Source organism: Pseudophryne corroboree, chromosome 12 (assembly GCF_028390025.1).
Source record: "Pseudophryne corroboree isolate aPseCor3 chromosome 12, aPseCor3.hap2, whole genome shotgun sequence".
Taxonomy (NCBI): Eukaryota; Metazoa; Chordata; class Amphibia; order Anura; family Myobatrachidae; genus Pseudophryne; species Pseudophryne corroboree.
Window position 1 is genome coordinate 6,941,947 of NC_086455.1, and position 14,538 is coordinate 6,956,484.

The 14,538-nt window shown below is 46.9% G+C and overlaps 1 protein-coding gene across 3 annotated transcripts in view; it reads left to right on the forward strand.

Moving 5' to 3' along the window:
- Positions 1–13,589, forward strand: part of TDRD10 (tudor domain containing 10) — a 44,242-nt gene extending 30,653 nt beyond the window's left edge. For 2 of the 3 annotated variants that reach the window (XM_063946833.1, XM_063946832.1), the window contains exons 11-18: positions 2,899–3,061; positions 3,147–3,186; positions 7,267–7,327; positions 7,665–7,812; positions 7,891–8,036; positions 8,153–8,307; positions 8,567–8,634; positions 13,300–13,589. In XM_063946833.1, the coding sequence (XP_063802903.1) occupies positions 2,899–3,061; positions 3,147–3,186; positions 7,267–7,327; positions 7,665–7,812; positions 7,891–8,036; positions 8,153–8,307; positions 8,567–8,634; positions 13,300–13,341 (823 nt within the window). In that variant the 3' untranslated portion in view covers positions 13,342–13,589. The remainder of the gene's footprint in view (positions 1–2,898; positions 3,062–3,146; positions 3,187–7,266; positions 7,328–7,664; positions 7,813–7,890; positions 8,037–8,152; positions 8,308–8,566; positions 8,635–13,299) is intronic. The other variant, XM_063946834.1, reaches the window with a different exon arrangement.
- The last annotated feature ends 949 nt before the right edge of the window (positions 13,590–14,538 follow it).

The window sequence follows — 14,538 nt, forward strand, 5'->3', positions numbered from 1 at the left end:
CGCTATCCTTTTAACAGCGTTTTCAGTTCCAGGCCCTACCTTTTGGGTTAGCCACAGCTACCAGACTATTTACCAAGATTATGGTTGTAATGGCAGCTTATCTCCGCCAGCAGGGGATAAGAATATTTCCATACCTCAACAATCTTTTATTCCTGGCACAGACGCAGGATTTGCTCTTAGGTCATCTGCAACAGACGATAACGTGTCTGCAGAAACACGGGTGGCTCATAAATTGGGCAAAATCATCTCTGGTTCCGTCACAACGGATGATTCACTTGGGGGCTGTACTGGATTCAAGTCTTCAGAGAGTAAGTTTACCTCTGAACAAGATATCAAAGGTCCAGTCAAGCATTCAGGACTTGTTACACAGTCAGAAGGTATCCTTTCACGCAGCAATGTGCGTGATGGGTTTGATGGTGTCAACATTCGACATGGTGGAGTATGCACAATTCCACTCGAGGCCTCTGCAGCGTTTGATTCTTGCCAAATGGAATGGGTTGCATCAGATGATAAAAACACAGACTGTTTCTTACGATAGAAGTAAGAAAGTCATTAGCCTGGTGGCTACAGACATCCCATCTGGAAAGGGGAGACCCTTTCGGATTTCAGATTGGGAAATTCTGACAACAGATGCCAGTCTCCAGGGCTGGGGAGCAGTGTCAGGAAGGTTGTGTTTTCAGGGGCAGTGGACCAAGTAAGAAAGTTGCCTGCCAATAAACATATTGGAACTTCGGGCCATATACATGTCACTGATTCAGGCAAAGGACATTTTTCGGGGAAAACAAGTCCAGATCTGCTCGGACAATGCGACGGCAGTGGCGTACCTTAACCATCAAGGAGGAACTCGCAGCCGAAAAGCGATGGCGGTAAGTCACATACTAAAGTGGGCAGAACTTCATCATTTCAGCCTTGTCCGCAGTGTTTGTTCCGGGAGTCCTAAACTGGGAAGCGGACTTTCTCAGTCGACACGCCATTCAGGCAAGCGAATGGGCTCTACACACGGAGGTCTTCCAGACGCTAGTAGACAAGTGGGGGTTGCCAGAGAGATCTCATGGCGTCCTGTCTGAACAACAAAGTGCTCACATACAGGTCAAGAACAAAGGATCCCAGAGCGATCTTTGTGGATGCCCTGTCTGTGAAATAGTATTTTCTTCTGGCTTGTGGGTTTCCTCCAATCTCCCTATTACCCAGGGTGGTGAGAAAGATAAAGCAAGGAAAAGGTGCCGTGATACTAATAGCTCCGGCTTGGCCCAGAAGACATTGGTACACAGATCTGCAGAGGATGTCGCAGGATGTTCCACTTCTGCTCCCTCAACATCCAGATCTGCTGATGCATGGTCCTTGTTATCACAGACATCTGGATCGACTGTCTTTGACGGCGTGGCTCTTAAAACCTCTATCCTGATGTCAAGAGGATTCTCACAACAGGTAATTCAAACTATGCTCAGAGCAAGGAAACCTTCCTCAGCTCGCATTTATCACCGAATATGGCAGACCTATATTCTTTGGTGCAGTGAAAGAAGTATGGACCCAAAATCTTTCAGAGGATCCAGGGTCTTAGATTTCTTTCAGGCAGAAATGGATAAGGGTTTGAAGGTGGCTTCCTTGAGAGTGCAAGTATCAGCATTGACTGTATGGTTTCAAAAGAAAATTGCCAATTTACAGGATGTGCGTACTTTTTTCCAGGGAATGCTGCGCATTCAACCTCCTTTTGTTCCTCCTACAGTGCTTTGGACTTAAGTCTAGTCCTGAAAGCCCTTCAAGTTGCCTCGTTTGAACCACTTAATAAAGTGTATCTTAAATGGTTGACAGCTAAAGTTCTCTTTCTACTGGCTATGGAGTCAGCTAGAAGAGTATCAGATTTAGGGGGATTATCATGTCCTTCCCCATTTCTGTTTTTTTTTTTTTTTTTAATCCAGGTAAAGCCGTTCTCAGAACTAGATCTGGGTATCTTCCGAAGGTGGTGTCTAAATTCCACCTCAATGATGAAATCGTAGTCCCGCCTTTCCAGGTACCGGGCCTTTCCGCGGGAGATGCATCGCTGGACATGGTCCGTGCATTAAGGATCTACGTGGATCGTACCAGTACTATCAGAAAGACAGATTCTCTCTTCATTCTCTACGGATTTCACAAGAGAGGGTGGCCTGCTAGCAAGATGGCTTCGGATGACTTATTTCAGAAGCATATTCTCAGGCTGATCTCCCTGTTGCGGCTAATGTGTCTGCTCACTCTACTAGTAATGTAGGTCCATCATGGGCAGCACAACGTGGTGCTTCAGCAGAACAGATACGTAAGGCAGCCACATGGTCTTCCATTAACACATTCATTAGACATTATGCCTTGGATACTTTTGCCTCTCATGACGCTGAATTCGGGCGAAGGATTCTCCTGTCCAGTCAGGAGCGTCCCCACCACTAAATTGCTTTGGAAAATCCCACTGTTATCCTGTGGATAACCTGTGGACCCTGCCAGAGAAATGTACGTTATGGTAAGAACTTAACGTTGATGACTGTATTTCTCCTAAATGCACAGGATCCACAGGGATCCCACCCTGACACACCTGATTTTGAGGATCCTTTTATTCACTAACCTCTTCCTCCTTGTACGGAAAGGTGTGCATGTGTGTTCTTATTGCCTGATTAGGGATATCTATGATGCTCCTGCCTTGAGCTTTGGAATACAACTGATTTGCCTGAGCAATGAGGCGGGGCTATGTGGACGGGCCTGTTGCATGCTGGGAGGCCGGAAAAGCTTTGACCGATTTGTGCAAGTCCGCTGTCACTTTATCATATCCCATTGTTATCCTGTGGACTTAGGAGAAATACTGTTATCAATGGTAAGTTTATACCATAACGTATATTTTCTGTTAGTCTACTCTTATGTATCTTTTTATCTCAGTATTGCTGTTGTGGATGTGACTTCCGACGAGGACGTAATCCAGGCACTGACTCATCTTAATGGGACTATGTTTAAAGGGTCCTGTCTGACTGTAGTGTCCATGTTTAATGAGCTGGATGGAGTGACGCAAAGCAAAACAGAACCTGAGCTTCCCCCGATGCCGGTAACCAGATGTGCTCTTTCTGCTGTTCTCATTGTGGCAGGACTGGAAATGTGTCACATTCCTAATGGTCTAACTGTCATTGCAGGCCCTGGAGCTTGTGCCGCAGCCTGACCATGGTGATTGTGGTAAATTACACTTTTTATTTTTATTTTTTTCTCTCTTGTTTCTGCCGTGATTGTCCCAGAACTGTCATACTAGCTGAGTTTTTATTCCAGTATTATTGTGGTTCCGAAGCAGGTTCAAGATGTAATCCTTACACTCAGTGATCGCAAGTATGGAGCCAGGGAAGTGTCTGGTATCCTTGGATATCCGGGATGCATACCTGCACATTCCGATTTGGAAACCTCCATTGGGCATTCTTGCATTTTGCCATTCTGGACCCCCACTTCCAATTTCAAGCTCACTCTTTCGACCTCTTTGGTGTTCACGAAGGTGATGGTGGCTCACCTACAATCTCTGGGAGTGACCATTGGCCCTCATTCCGAGTTGTTCGCTCGTTAGCTGCTTTTAGCAGCATTGCACACGCTAAGCCGCCGCCCTCTGGGAGTGCATCTTAGCTTAGCAGAATTGCGAACGAAAGATTAGCAGAATTGCGAATAGAAATTTATTAGCTGTTTCTGAGTAGCTCGAGACTTACTCCTACACTGCGATCAGTTCAGTCAATTTCGTTCCCGGTTTGACGTCACAAACACACCCAGTGTTCGCCCAGCCACTCCCCCGTTTCTCCAGACACTCCCGCGTTTTTCCCTGACACGCCTTCGTTTTTTCGCACACTCCCAGAAAATGGTCAGTTTCCGCCCAGAAACACCCACTTCCTGTCAATCACACTACGATCAGCAGAACGATGAAAAAACCTCGTTAGGCCGTGAGTAAAATAACAAACTTTTGTGCAAATTTACTTGGCGCAGGCGCACTGCGAACATTGCGCATGCGCAGTTTGCGACTAATCGCTCCGTAGCGTAAAAAAATAACGAGCGAACAACTCGGAATGAGGGCCATTGTTCCTTACCTCAACGGCCTTCTCAAGGCACTGCCGACAGGTGCTTTGCTGTATCAGGTGACTGTGACCCATCATGTTTTCATCTCTAACGATTGGATTGGAAACTTCAAGACATCCAGTCTGGTACCGTCTCAGCGTCTTCTGTTCCTGGACATGATTTTCAACACATCCTTGCAGAGAGTTATTCATCCTCTGGACAAATTCCAGGCGATTCAATCGATGGTCCGTTTGGCGCTTAAGAAGCGGTGTGTGTCCGTGTCATTTATGCATGTGTTTGCTGGACAAGATAGTGGCTTCCTTCGAGGTGATTCATGTCGGCAGCTTTCATTCGCGGACATTTCAACTGAACTTGTTATCCCAGTGTACAGGATTCCACCTTCTGTTACATCGGCTTGTATGGCACGCCCCTTAGATTTGTCACTCCCTCCTGTAGTTGATGAATGCAGACCATCTTGGGGCCAATCTATTTGTGATCTAGGATTGGATCTGTTGACCACAGATGCCAGGTTGGGGGGCAGTAGTCCTACATGCTCATTTTCATGGTTGGTGATCTCGCTAGGAAGATCTCCTGCCAATTAAAGTTCTGGAACTACTGTACTTGGGATCTTCAACCCACTGATGGCAACTTGTCATCTCAGTGCAGTCTGACAATTCCATGGCTGTCTCCGATCTAAACAGACATGGTGGGGGAGAAGGGGGGGGGGGGGGGCACTTGGAGCCATTTGGCCATGAAGGGAGTCTTCTCATATTCTAGAGAGGGCAGAGAAGCATGCTCCGGCCATATTGGACGTGTTCATTCCCGGGGTTAAAAATTGGGAAGTGTGGCCTATCTAAGTTGCCAGGATCTGCATCCCTTCATCAGGATGTTTTTCCTGCAGGTGATATGTTGTTGGGGTCGACCTGATCGTGTCGTGGCTCAATTACAATCTACCATGGTAAAGTTCCAGGACTTGGGAGCCAGCGGTGGTGGCAGCGGATGCACTGTCCATTTGGTGCACTTTCTCCTTCTGTATCTGTTTCCGCCGTTCCCTCTAATGCCTCGGATCCGGAAAATTCTCGTGGCTTCATACTGGCCCAGTCGGTTTTGGTATTTGAGCTTTTTTTTTCAGCTCCTACACGACCATCCTTGGCCACTCTGGCACGATCTCCTTCAGCAGGGTCTGGACTTACCTAGTCTGCGTGTAACAGCGTGGCTGGTGGTGACGCCCCGATTCTGAGGGATAAGGGCATTCCTGAAGGTGTGATTCCAACTATACTTAAGACCAGGAAGCCAGTATAAGCTGCTCATTATCGCATCTGGTGTTCTTGCATCTCTTGATGTGAGCGTTGCCGGTTACCTATTACCTCTTTCCTGCTCACACGTCTTCTCCTGTTCTTCAGGCCAGTCTGGACGCAGGTTTTCAACAATGCTCCTTTTAAAGGTGCAGGTTTCTGCCTTATCCATCTTTTTTCAACGTTGGTTGGCCTAGATTTCAGAACTTCAAACTTTTCTGCAGAAGGTGTTCGTGTTCAGCCACCATTTATTCCTCCTACGGCTCCGTGGGACTAAAACTTCGTTATAAGATTTCTCTAGTCTGCGGTTTTTGAGTCTTTGAAATGAGGTGGATCTCAAATATTTGATGTGGAAAATTAGTTTTGCTCCAGTTGAGAGGGGGTTATCTTGTTGTTCTTATCTTGTTTTTTGTAACTGGGCTATCCCCTGTGCAAAGCCTTCCTTTTTGCCTAAGGTCACATCGAGTTTCAACATTAACCAGCCTATTGTGGTTCTAATACTTTTCTCTGCTGATGTCTCTTTCCACTCTTTGGATGTGGTCTGGGCCCTTTGGGGGGGGTTGTTGCTTTTCCCGCCACCTTGCGTAAGACGAATGGTCTCTGTCACCTATGATTCCCATATGCGGGACTGGCCTGCTTCCAAGAGTGCCATTTCCAGGCGGATCCATATGGTCATTTGCCAGACCTATGTTGCCAGTGGTCAGCCGCCGCCTGGGTCTATATTGGGGAACTCCACTCAGTCCTTGTGGGCTGTGCAGTGTGGGGTTTCTTTGGCTCCGCTCTGTCATGCTGCCACCTGGTCTTCGGTCAACACGTTTGTCAGGTTTTACCGGTTTGATACACATGCGTCCAAAGAAGCCAAGTGCGCAAGTTCCTCAGTGCCTAGCTGCTGTGAGGACAGCTTTGGGCTGTCCCCAGTGGATGCAGGAGATACCAGGATTTTATAGTTGATGATAAATCCCTTTCTCCAAATTCATGGTGGATACTGGACACCCTCCTGCCGCTATTGTGTTGGCTGTTTTGTGTTGGTTGCTTTGTTTTTGCTTGGTTTGTATTGTCTGCAGTCTCTTCACTGCATTGTGTTTGTTGAGGAACTTCTATCCTTCATTGGGTCCTTCTGGCCCCTGTTTGGTTCCTCTCTCTCTTCCTTCCTTTAGTCTCTTTCCTCTCCGTCTCCACTCGGGCTTGGTTAATCTTAAATGAGGCCAGAGGGAATGCCCCTGCCCCTTGTGTATGCTTGGTTTACTTCTCATCAGCTTGCCATACAACTGCCCATCATTAGGCGCCATAGAAGCTCCTCCAAGTGGATGCGATGGCCTGCCAACATCTACTCAGGCTATACTTGGCTTATTTTCCCTTATTTAGCAGCTTTTCGCCACTTTCCAGGAAGGGGTAGATGCTGGGTGAGGATATCATTTGCCCAGCAGTTAATTCGCTTAAACCAATCTGCCTAAACTTGTGGCCAGCATGAGAAAAAGCCAAGGATTGAGGTGAGCTCTGACATTATGTCCCTGCGACCTCATCAAATGTTGGGAGGCTGCCGTAGTGATGGGCAACAGTTAGGGGGGGGGGGGTAAGAGAATTTGAAGCGTGTGTGTATAGTGATTTAAATTATTGAGTTTGGGGAACAGAGCTGCCCTCTTACAAGGTTACAGGGTCCTAGAAGTGCATCATGTTGCCTGTCAGTGTACAAATATTTAATAATTATTTATTCTCAGCTCCCGACCGGTTTTTATTTTTTACTTTTATAAAAAAAATTTTTGCTAATTCAATATTTAATAAAAATTCCCCAGACCCTTGTAGCTACAGGAGAGGTTTCACTTTAATTTCTGCTCTGTGGTCCTTTTGTTTTTGTTTTTCAAATTACATTTTTAATAAATGCCAATAAGGGCTTAAGTAGCCATTAATGGACAGTTATCTGGTCTGTCACCAGGAGATGGACCAGCCGATGGCAGAGCCCACAGAAACTCCTCCATGATTCCTGCAGAGATGAGGTACACGGATATATAGAGGTTTGCAGGGAACACAGACTTGTGCGTTGTCTCCACTTTTCTCTCTATTGGAAAATGTCCCATTATTGATTTTCACCTTACTGTGCAGAGCAGTATTTTTTGAGGTTGCAGCTGATTGTATGCCTTCTGGTTTCTCAGATTGCTAAATTAGAGGTACTTATTTATAAGGCCTTTTTCATTCACAAATGATTTCTTGGTATTGCTGTTAGTGTTATTTTAATTTGGCCACCAGGGGGCAGTTTTCAACCTTGGCATCCCAAATTTTATTGAATAGATTATCTTCTGTGTTCTGATTGGCACACAATATTGTGTTACACAGTGGAGCTTTCCTCGTCAGCATGCTGAAGGACTGCTACAGTGACTTAAGCTGGCTGGAAGAACTTGTGAATCTGAGCGGAGAACTGGCGTTACTAGTCACCCATGTGTATCCGGGTATCGCCTACTTCTGGGGTGTGATCATGAATAAGGTGAGTGTCGGTCACTCGTGTTCTCTGTCATTAAGGGCTCTGTTAACAGGTCAGTAATGAGTATCTGTGCACTCGCAGGAAACGTGCGTCACTTTGATCGATCTCTGCAACAGCTTGGTGCAGGTAGAAACGCAGCTGCCCTACCTGAACAAGGGAGATGTTCAGAGAGGTATGCGGTGCTTGGCACGGGTCACCTTCGCGGGAGAGGAAAGAACATTGTGCAGGTGGGTGTTATATTCACTGCTACATACTAAACCCTTACAATTCATATCATTGCAAAGTGTATGGCTAGTGTAACGGTCTATATAAAGAAATTATTAAATGTTTGCTTCCCACACAGGTGCTGGGTGAATGACGTGGTTTCCGACAATGCAGTCGTATTCTTCGTGGATTACGGCCTGACGGAAGTCTTACCCGTGGAGACCCTGAAGCCTCTGAATGATGCCCAGTATTGGCACACCCCTCCCATGGCTCGGCCCTTCCTCTTACTCCAAGGTGAGTCAGGGGTCTATTTACGAAGCTGTAGATGGAGATAAAGTGGACAGAGATTAAGTACCAGCCAATCAGCTCCTAGCTGTCATTTTTTTGCAAACCCAGCCTGTGACGTGACAGACACTGATTGGCTGGTACTTTATCTCTGCCCTCTTAACCTCCATCTAAGGCCTTGGTAAATAGACCCCTCAGTCTGTTGCTGTACCCATTAATATTACTTCTTATTCCAGTTGTGTGATGTTTTCCTGGTTTATCTTTACAGGGCTAGCCACCTCTGACCTATCAGGAAACATTGTCAAAGGCCGAATCTGCAGCAGGTGCTCCAGACAGGTGATTATAAGTGTTGTCTCAGGGCGGATACCTTTCGCTAACATCTATGGGGGGGCCAGGTCTTCTCTGCAGCCCCACTAGACCACCAGTCATTTGGCAATGGGGCACTATAATTGTAGCGACTACGTCCCTTGGGGTTGCCAGTAGGGGGAGGAATGCTCTTGGTGTGTGTGTGTGTGTGTGTGTGTGTCTGTCTCTCTCTCTCTCTCTCTCTCTCTCTCTCTCTCTCTCCACAGTGCCTGTCTCTGCTGACCTATATCGCACCCGCGGTCAGGCCTGGTTTCCGGAGCATTATATTGCCCATTCCTATTTGTTATCTGCATTGAATGTTCTGTGTACTTGTTTGATTTAAAGTGTATAGGAGTACTTTGTTGGTCTGTACTTTGTTTTTCACTGCTGTATCTTTCTCCCTTTACACTTCACGACTGTGCTTTTTTTTTCCTGTTTAACCTAATGTTTAGTGTGAACACTAATTTGTTAGGGTTCACAGAAACTTATTGCCATATACAGTGTTGTAGCCTCACTTATTTCTATTTCTCTTAAGTCCTAGAGGATGCTGGGGTCCACATTAGTACCATGGGGTATAGATGAGTCCACCAGGAGCCATTGGCACTTTAAGAGTTTAATAGTGTGGGCTGGCTCCATGAGGACAACATCTCAATTTCTTCAGACATGGAAACTCATCTGTTCCCAAACACAGGTGGTTAATGAAGCCCTAATCAAGGTGGTTAGATCCATACTTTTGATTAAGGACTAGGATCAGTCTTAAGCCTGATGCTCCTTTGTTTAAGCGTCAGAAGAAGGCCAGCAGCTGAATTCCCTTCCTCCTCTTAGCTGGAAGACCTCCTATCAGAGGCGTGGGCTCATCCTAACGAGCGGTTTTTGGGATCTAAATGCAATTTTAAATTTTATCCTCTATCGGCAGATAAGGCAAAATGGAAGTCATTCCCAAGTTCCTCCACAGTGCCAGTTTAGTTAAGTCCAAACACTGCTTCCCTTAAGGATCTGGTGGATAGGAAGATGGAAAATTTTCTTAAAATATTCTAATGATTGGGGCGGTCATGCACCCAGCTTTCACTTCCGCTTTGGTCGCTAAGACCGTAGGATGTTAGGCGGACTCACTTGAAAGAGGTCTTCACTCTGGTGCTCATAGGTCTTATTGTCTCTAGTTGAGCATATCCAGGGGGAGGAAACTTACCTGGGTGAGGCCACTAGTGACTCTGGTATCCTCACTTCTAAAGTTTCCGTTTCTGCAATCGCTGCCATGATAGCCCTCAGGCTCATACATGGCGTGCCGATGCAGATTCCAAGACGGCTCTAGGGGCTCTTCCTTTTCAGATGTGCTGCTCTTTCCAGAATTGTGCATAATTGTAGCTACAGTGGCGGCTTCCAAAACAACATTTCTAGCCTCTGCAGCAGCACCTAGGTTGCGTCCTTCTACTTTCCGCACCTTTCGCCTGCAAGGTAAGGCTATGGGCTAGTCTTTCTACAGGTTCAAGAGCTCTTCAACTATGAGTTCGATTTCCAGTGGTAAACAGGCCTGGTCTGCCCAGTTGCCAACCCGGCCAACAAGCCTTCTGTCTGATGGGATGGGCCTCCACCTGGGAACTTCCAGGGTCAGAGGCTGTCTTCTGCTTTTTGCTGGTATCTGGACGTAAATGACTTTGGACGCTTTGGTAAAGGGCATAGTTTCCCAGAGTAATGCACTTACCTTCCAGGAATGTCCTCCAGCCCAGTTTTTTTTTTCCACAGGACTTCCAGCAGATCAAAGAAAAGCAGATGATCTACGAGAGTCCATTCACTCTCTTCTGGCTTTCCGAGTTACAACCCCAGTTCTCACATGCCAATGAGGCACAGGCTTTTAGGCCAACCTCTTCCTTTCTTCATAACCTGGATGTATCATTCCACCTCGTTCTGAACCTCAAGTCATTCAGCAGACGTTTTCAGGTTTTCAGATTAGGTATGGAGTCTCTACGCTCCAAAATTCTGGCTCTGAAACCAGGGGATATCATGGCCTCCTTGAATTTCCAAAATGCCTACTTACGTATTCACATCCAAAACTCCCACCAGCGCTAGCTCAGGTTTGCAGTTCGGTAGGAACACTTCCAATTTTCCATTTGGACTTTCCACAGCTCCTGAAGTCTTCACCAAAGTCATGGGGGCACATCTCAAAGGCATGGGATCCAAATACTGCCTTACCTGGTTAGCCAAATTGATGGAATCTCTGCAGAATCCTCCAGCCTCATGGTTGGGTCATCAATTGTCTGAAATCCACTGTCACTCCTTCCCAAAGGATATTACACTTGGGGGTGTTACTTGACTCCAGTGTCCAGCAGGTCTTCTTGCCGAGAAAGATGATCCTGGCCTTACAGGCCAAGATTCGTGCCTTCCTGGAACTCCTTCCGCTCTTGTATGTAGGTCCTTGGGACTATTGTTCCCACCTTCGAGATGGTGGAATACGCATTGTTTCAATTCCATTCTTTGCAGTTGGAGATCGCGGCCAGGTGGAACCGATCCACTATGCATCTCAGTTGTTGTTGCTCGAAGCGTCTGTCAATCACCACTGTCAAGTCTTTGGGGTTGGAGGCAGTAACCTATAGCCAGATGTTTCAAGGCCGTTGGATGTCTGAGGAATGCCAACTCCCAAACAATGTACTCAAACTCCGAGGATTTGAGTAACCTATTTAGATTATGTATGCAGCTCAGGGTTTAAACCATAGATCTTTTAATCTCTCTTCTTTACCCCAGTTGGGTCTGGACTTGGGCTTCCAACTTTCCTCACTCAAAAGTTTAGATTTCAGCAATTCTGCCACTTTATGCTGAAAAAGGACATTTCTGCCTGATGTGCAGAACTTTCTGCAGGGGGTTCTCCATGTGCAGCCTCCCTTTGTTCAACTGGTGGCTCAGTGGAACTTGTCTCTAGTCCTAAGGGTTTTACAGGCTGCCCCTTTTGAACCTCTTGATACGGTTGTGCTTAGCTGGCTTACGTAGAAGACTGTTCTTGCGATTGCTATGGCATGAGGAGTCCTTGATTTGAGCACCTTATCTTGGCACTCTCATTTTCTTATTTTCCATCTATCCGGACTGAGCCATCCATCAAACATGCCTGAGTTACCGTCTGGAGGTCTGATTTGGACTGTGGGATTGTGGTTCCGTCATTTCAGGTACCTGATACTTCTCAGGGACAGGCCTCCTTAGACGTTGTGCGGGCTTTCCAGATTTATGTGGACAGAACCCGGGGCTGTAGCAGGTCAGATTCCCTTTTTGTTATGTATGATTTCAACAATTAGGGCTGGCCGGGTACTAAGCAGAAGTTGACTAGGTGGTTCCGCCTGACTGTTAGCTAGGCATATTTGCTGGCTAATCTTACCTGCCTTGGTATGTGCACGTTTCACCAGGGCTGTGAGCTGTGCTGCGCCTCCACAGATCAGCTTTATTAAGGCTGCAAAGTGATCCTCTGCTCATACGTTTATCAAATTTTGGGGCAGATGTATGAAAGTGCGCGGTGGTTTCTGCTGACCACAGCGCACTTGAAGCGTGCATCTAGCGCTTCCCTTCAATGTATGAACGGCGTGTTAATGCCATATGCACTGACAGCCGCGTGCCCCCGCCGCTTACCGCTTCCCCGCAGTAGAGCATGGGAGACGAAGGGCAGAGGCAATGTATGATTGCCTCTGCTGTCACTTTTCGCCTCCTAAGGCCGCCGGTCGGGTTCGCCTCCCCCGACCAGGCGATGTGTGGCAGCAGCATTCAGGCATGTTTTTTTTTTCTTATTGAAATTTTGAGCCTAAAACTTTATTGCTCGTCCACACAGCCTAATTGCGCATGCGCCTTCTGCTGCCAGCGGCGCGAGCAGGGCGAACGGCAGAAGGGCGCATGCGCAGAAATACGCTGACAGCGATGCGAGCCCAGCCGATGTGGAAGGTGCGCTATGGCGGAACAGGGAAGATAACGCCCTCCCACGTCGGCGGGGGCCTCAATAATACATTGTGGCGGCGGCTGCGGGCGTATCACCACGATAATGTGGTGATACGCCCCTGGACACAACGTCTGTTAGGACATTTTTCATTCATCACCCCCTTTTATTTTTTTGCCTCCGCAGATGATGGCTTCAAGCGTAGAGTTCTCAGAGCAGCCAAGGAGCGGGACGCTTAAGGAGACTTCTTTCGGACGGCCCATGGTGATCCTTGGATGCTAGAGAAAAAGGGCTATTTGTACTTACCAGTAAAATCCTTTTCTCAGAGTCCATGATGGATACAGGACTTATATCTGTGGTCTGTTAACTTGTCTCCCTTCTCCTTTCTCCTGCTCACCACCTATACCCCATAGTGATCCCGTTGTCCCCCGTGGACTCGGAGAAAAGGATTTTAGAAGTAAGGATAAAAATCCTCTTTTATTCCACTAATGTCACATTTCATATGACCAATACCCAGCGTAGATAATCATTTCTTTCTTATGCCTGCGTTCCACTTGACTCCTGTCCAGCTGGTGTAAGTCTGGCAGGTTGTTTCAATAATACGAGCTACCTCGCTGGAATTGCGCCTGTGTCTGCAGTGCCGATTCTCGCATAGTTTCCCGTTGCATTTTTTTTAAGTCTTAAACTTGAGAAAGTAGCAGCCTGTGCCTCATACCTCATTATGTCTCTTTCTGTTCTTTATCAACCAGTGGCACATCCGTCCGTTCCGTGCATTCACCCAGGAAGATTAGTAGCTATGTTCCTGAGCAAGACTCTCATTCTGCGGATCTAGAACACCCCCCATTCCCCTGGTACGGTCATTGATGCTTTTCTGCAAGGACATGTTTATGTTGCATTGGAATATTGCCTTCATATCTGTTTGTGTTGATATTTTCTGCCTTTCCCATACGGAATCTGTAGTATGTTATGTATAAAGCCTCCATAAGGAAGGAACCATTATGTTTGTGTCTGATAACATAATAAAATGATTTGGAAATGCCGTCAGTCCTTCAGGATTCCTTTTTCTCTTACATCTTTTGCAGCACTTAGAAAATCAATAATGGAACCAGAGAGTATTTCAGTGATGCTTAGCACAAGGGTACGCTATCCTCTGATTATGAGGGGAGCCATGTACTCTGATATACTGACTGTCTGCTGTGTCTCAGGAGTCCTATGAGGTGAATCCAGTCAATTTTTATTAAACTATACTTAGGCTAAGAATTAATAGAGGTCACCACCAGAGGGCAGATTTGTCAGTAATGGCTTTGACCCCTCCCCATGTGAGTTACCTGACAAACCCCTCTCACTACGTAACCACAAGATTACTCCCATGTCTGAAGGTGTGTACTCACGGTGAGATTTCTTCTTTCAGTTTTGACTATAAAGACAAAATCGCAAGGAAAGTTAGTGGAAAGTGTGAGCCATCTCCTCTTTTGTAGCTGTCACCGCCGCTGCTAGCGCACTGAGCGCTAGAGTCTTTGGCACAGTGCCAGAGTCTACAGCGCATGCGCAGGACTTAATAAAAAATGGCGCGGTGGAAATTTTTTCGGAGTCCAGCGCATGCGCTGTAGACTCTGGCACTGTTCCAGAATCTAAGCGCTGAGAGCGATAACAGCGCCAGTGACGGCTACAGGAGACGAGGGGGCTCACACATGGAGTCTGCACACGGGTCCCCTCCTCTCTAGAAACGCCTCTGCAGTTTGCGATACAGATTTGATCCCGATGCGCACTCCCGCGGGGTCGGTATCACAAGGCTCGGTAGACTGTGCCGCTTAGCATAGCAAGGATCTTACCGTGTGTACACACCTTTAGAGTCATTTTATTTTGCAAAACCCAGCGCCTTGTTTAGTGTTTGGTAATCAGTAGATAATCTTTAATTTCTCTAACGTCCTAGTGGATGCTGGGACTCCGTCAGGACCATGGGGAATAGCGGGCTCCGCAGGAGACAG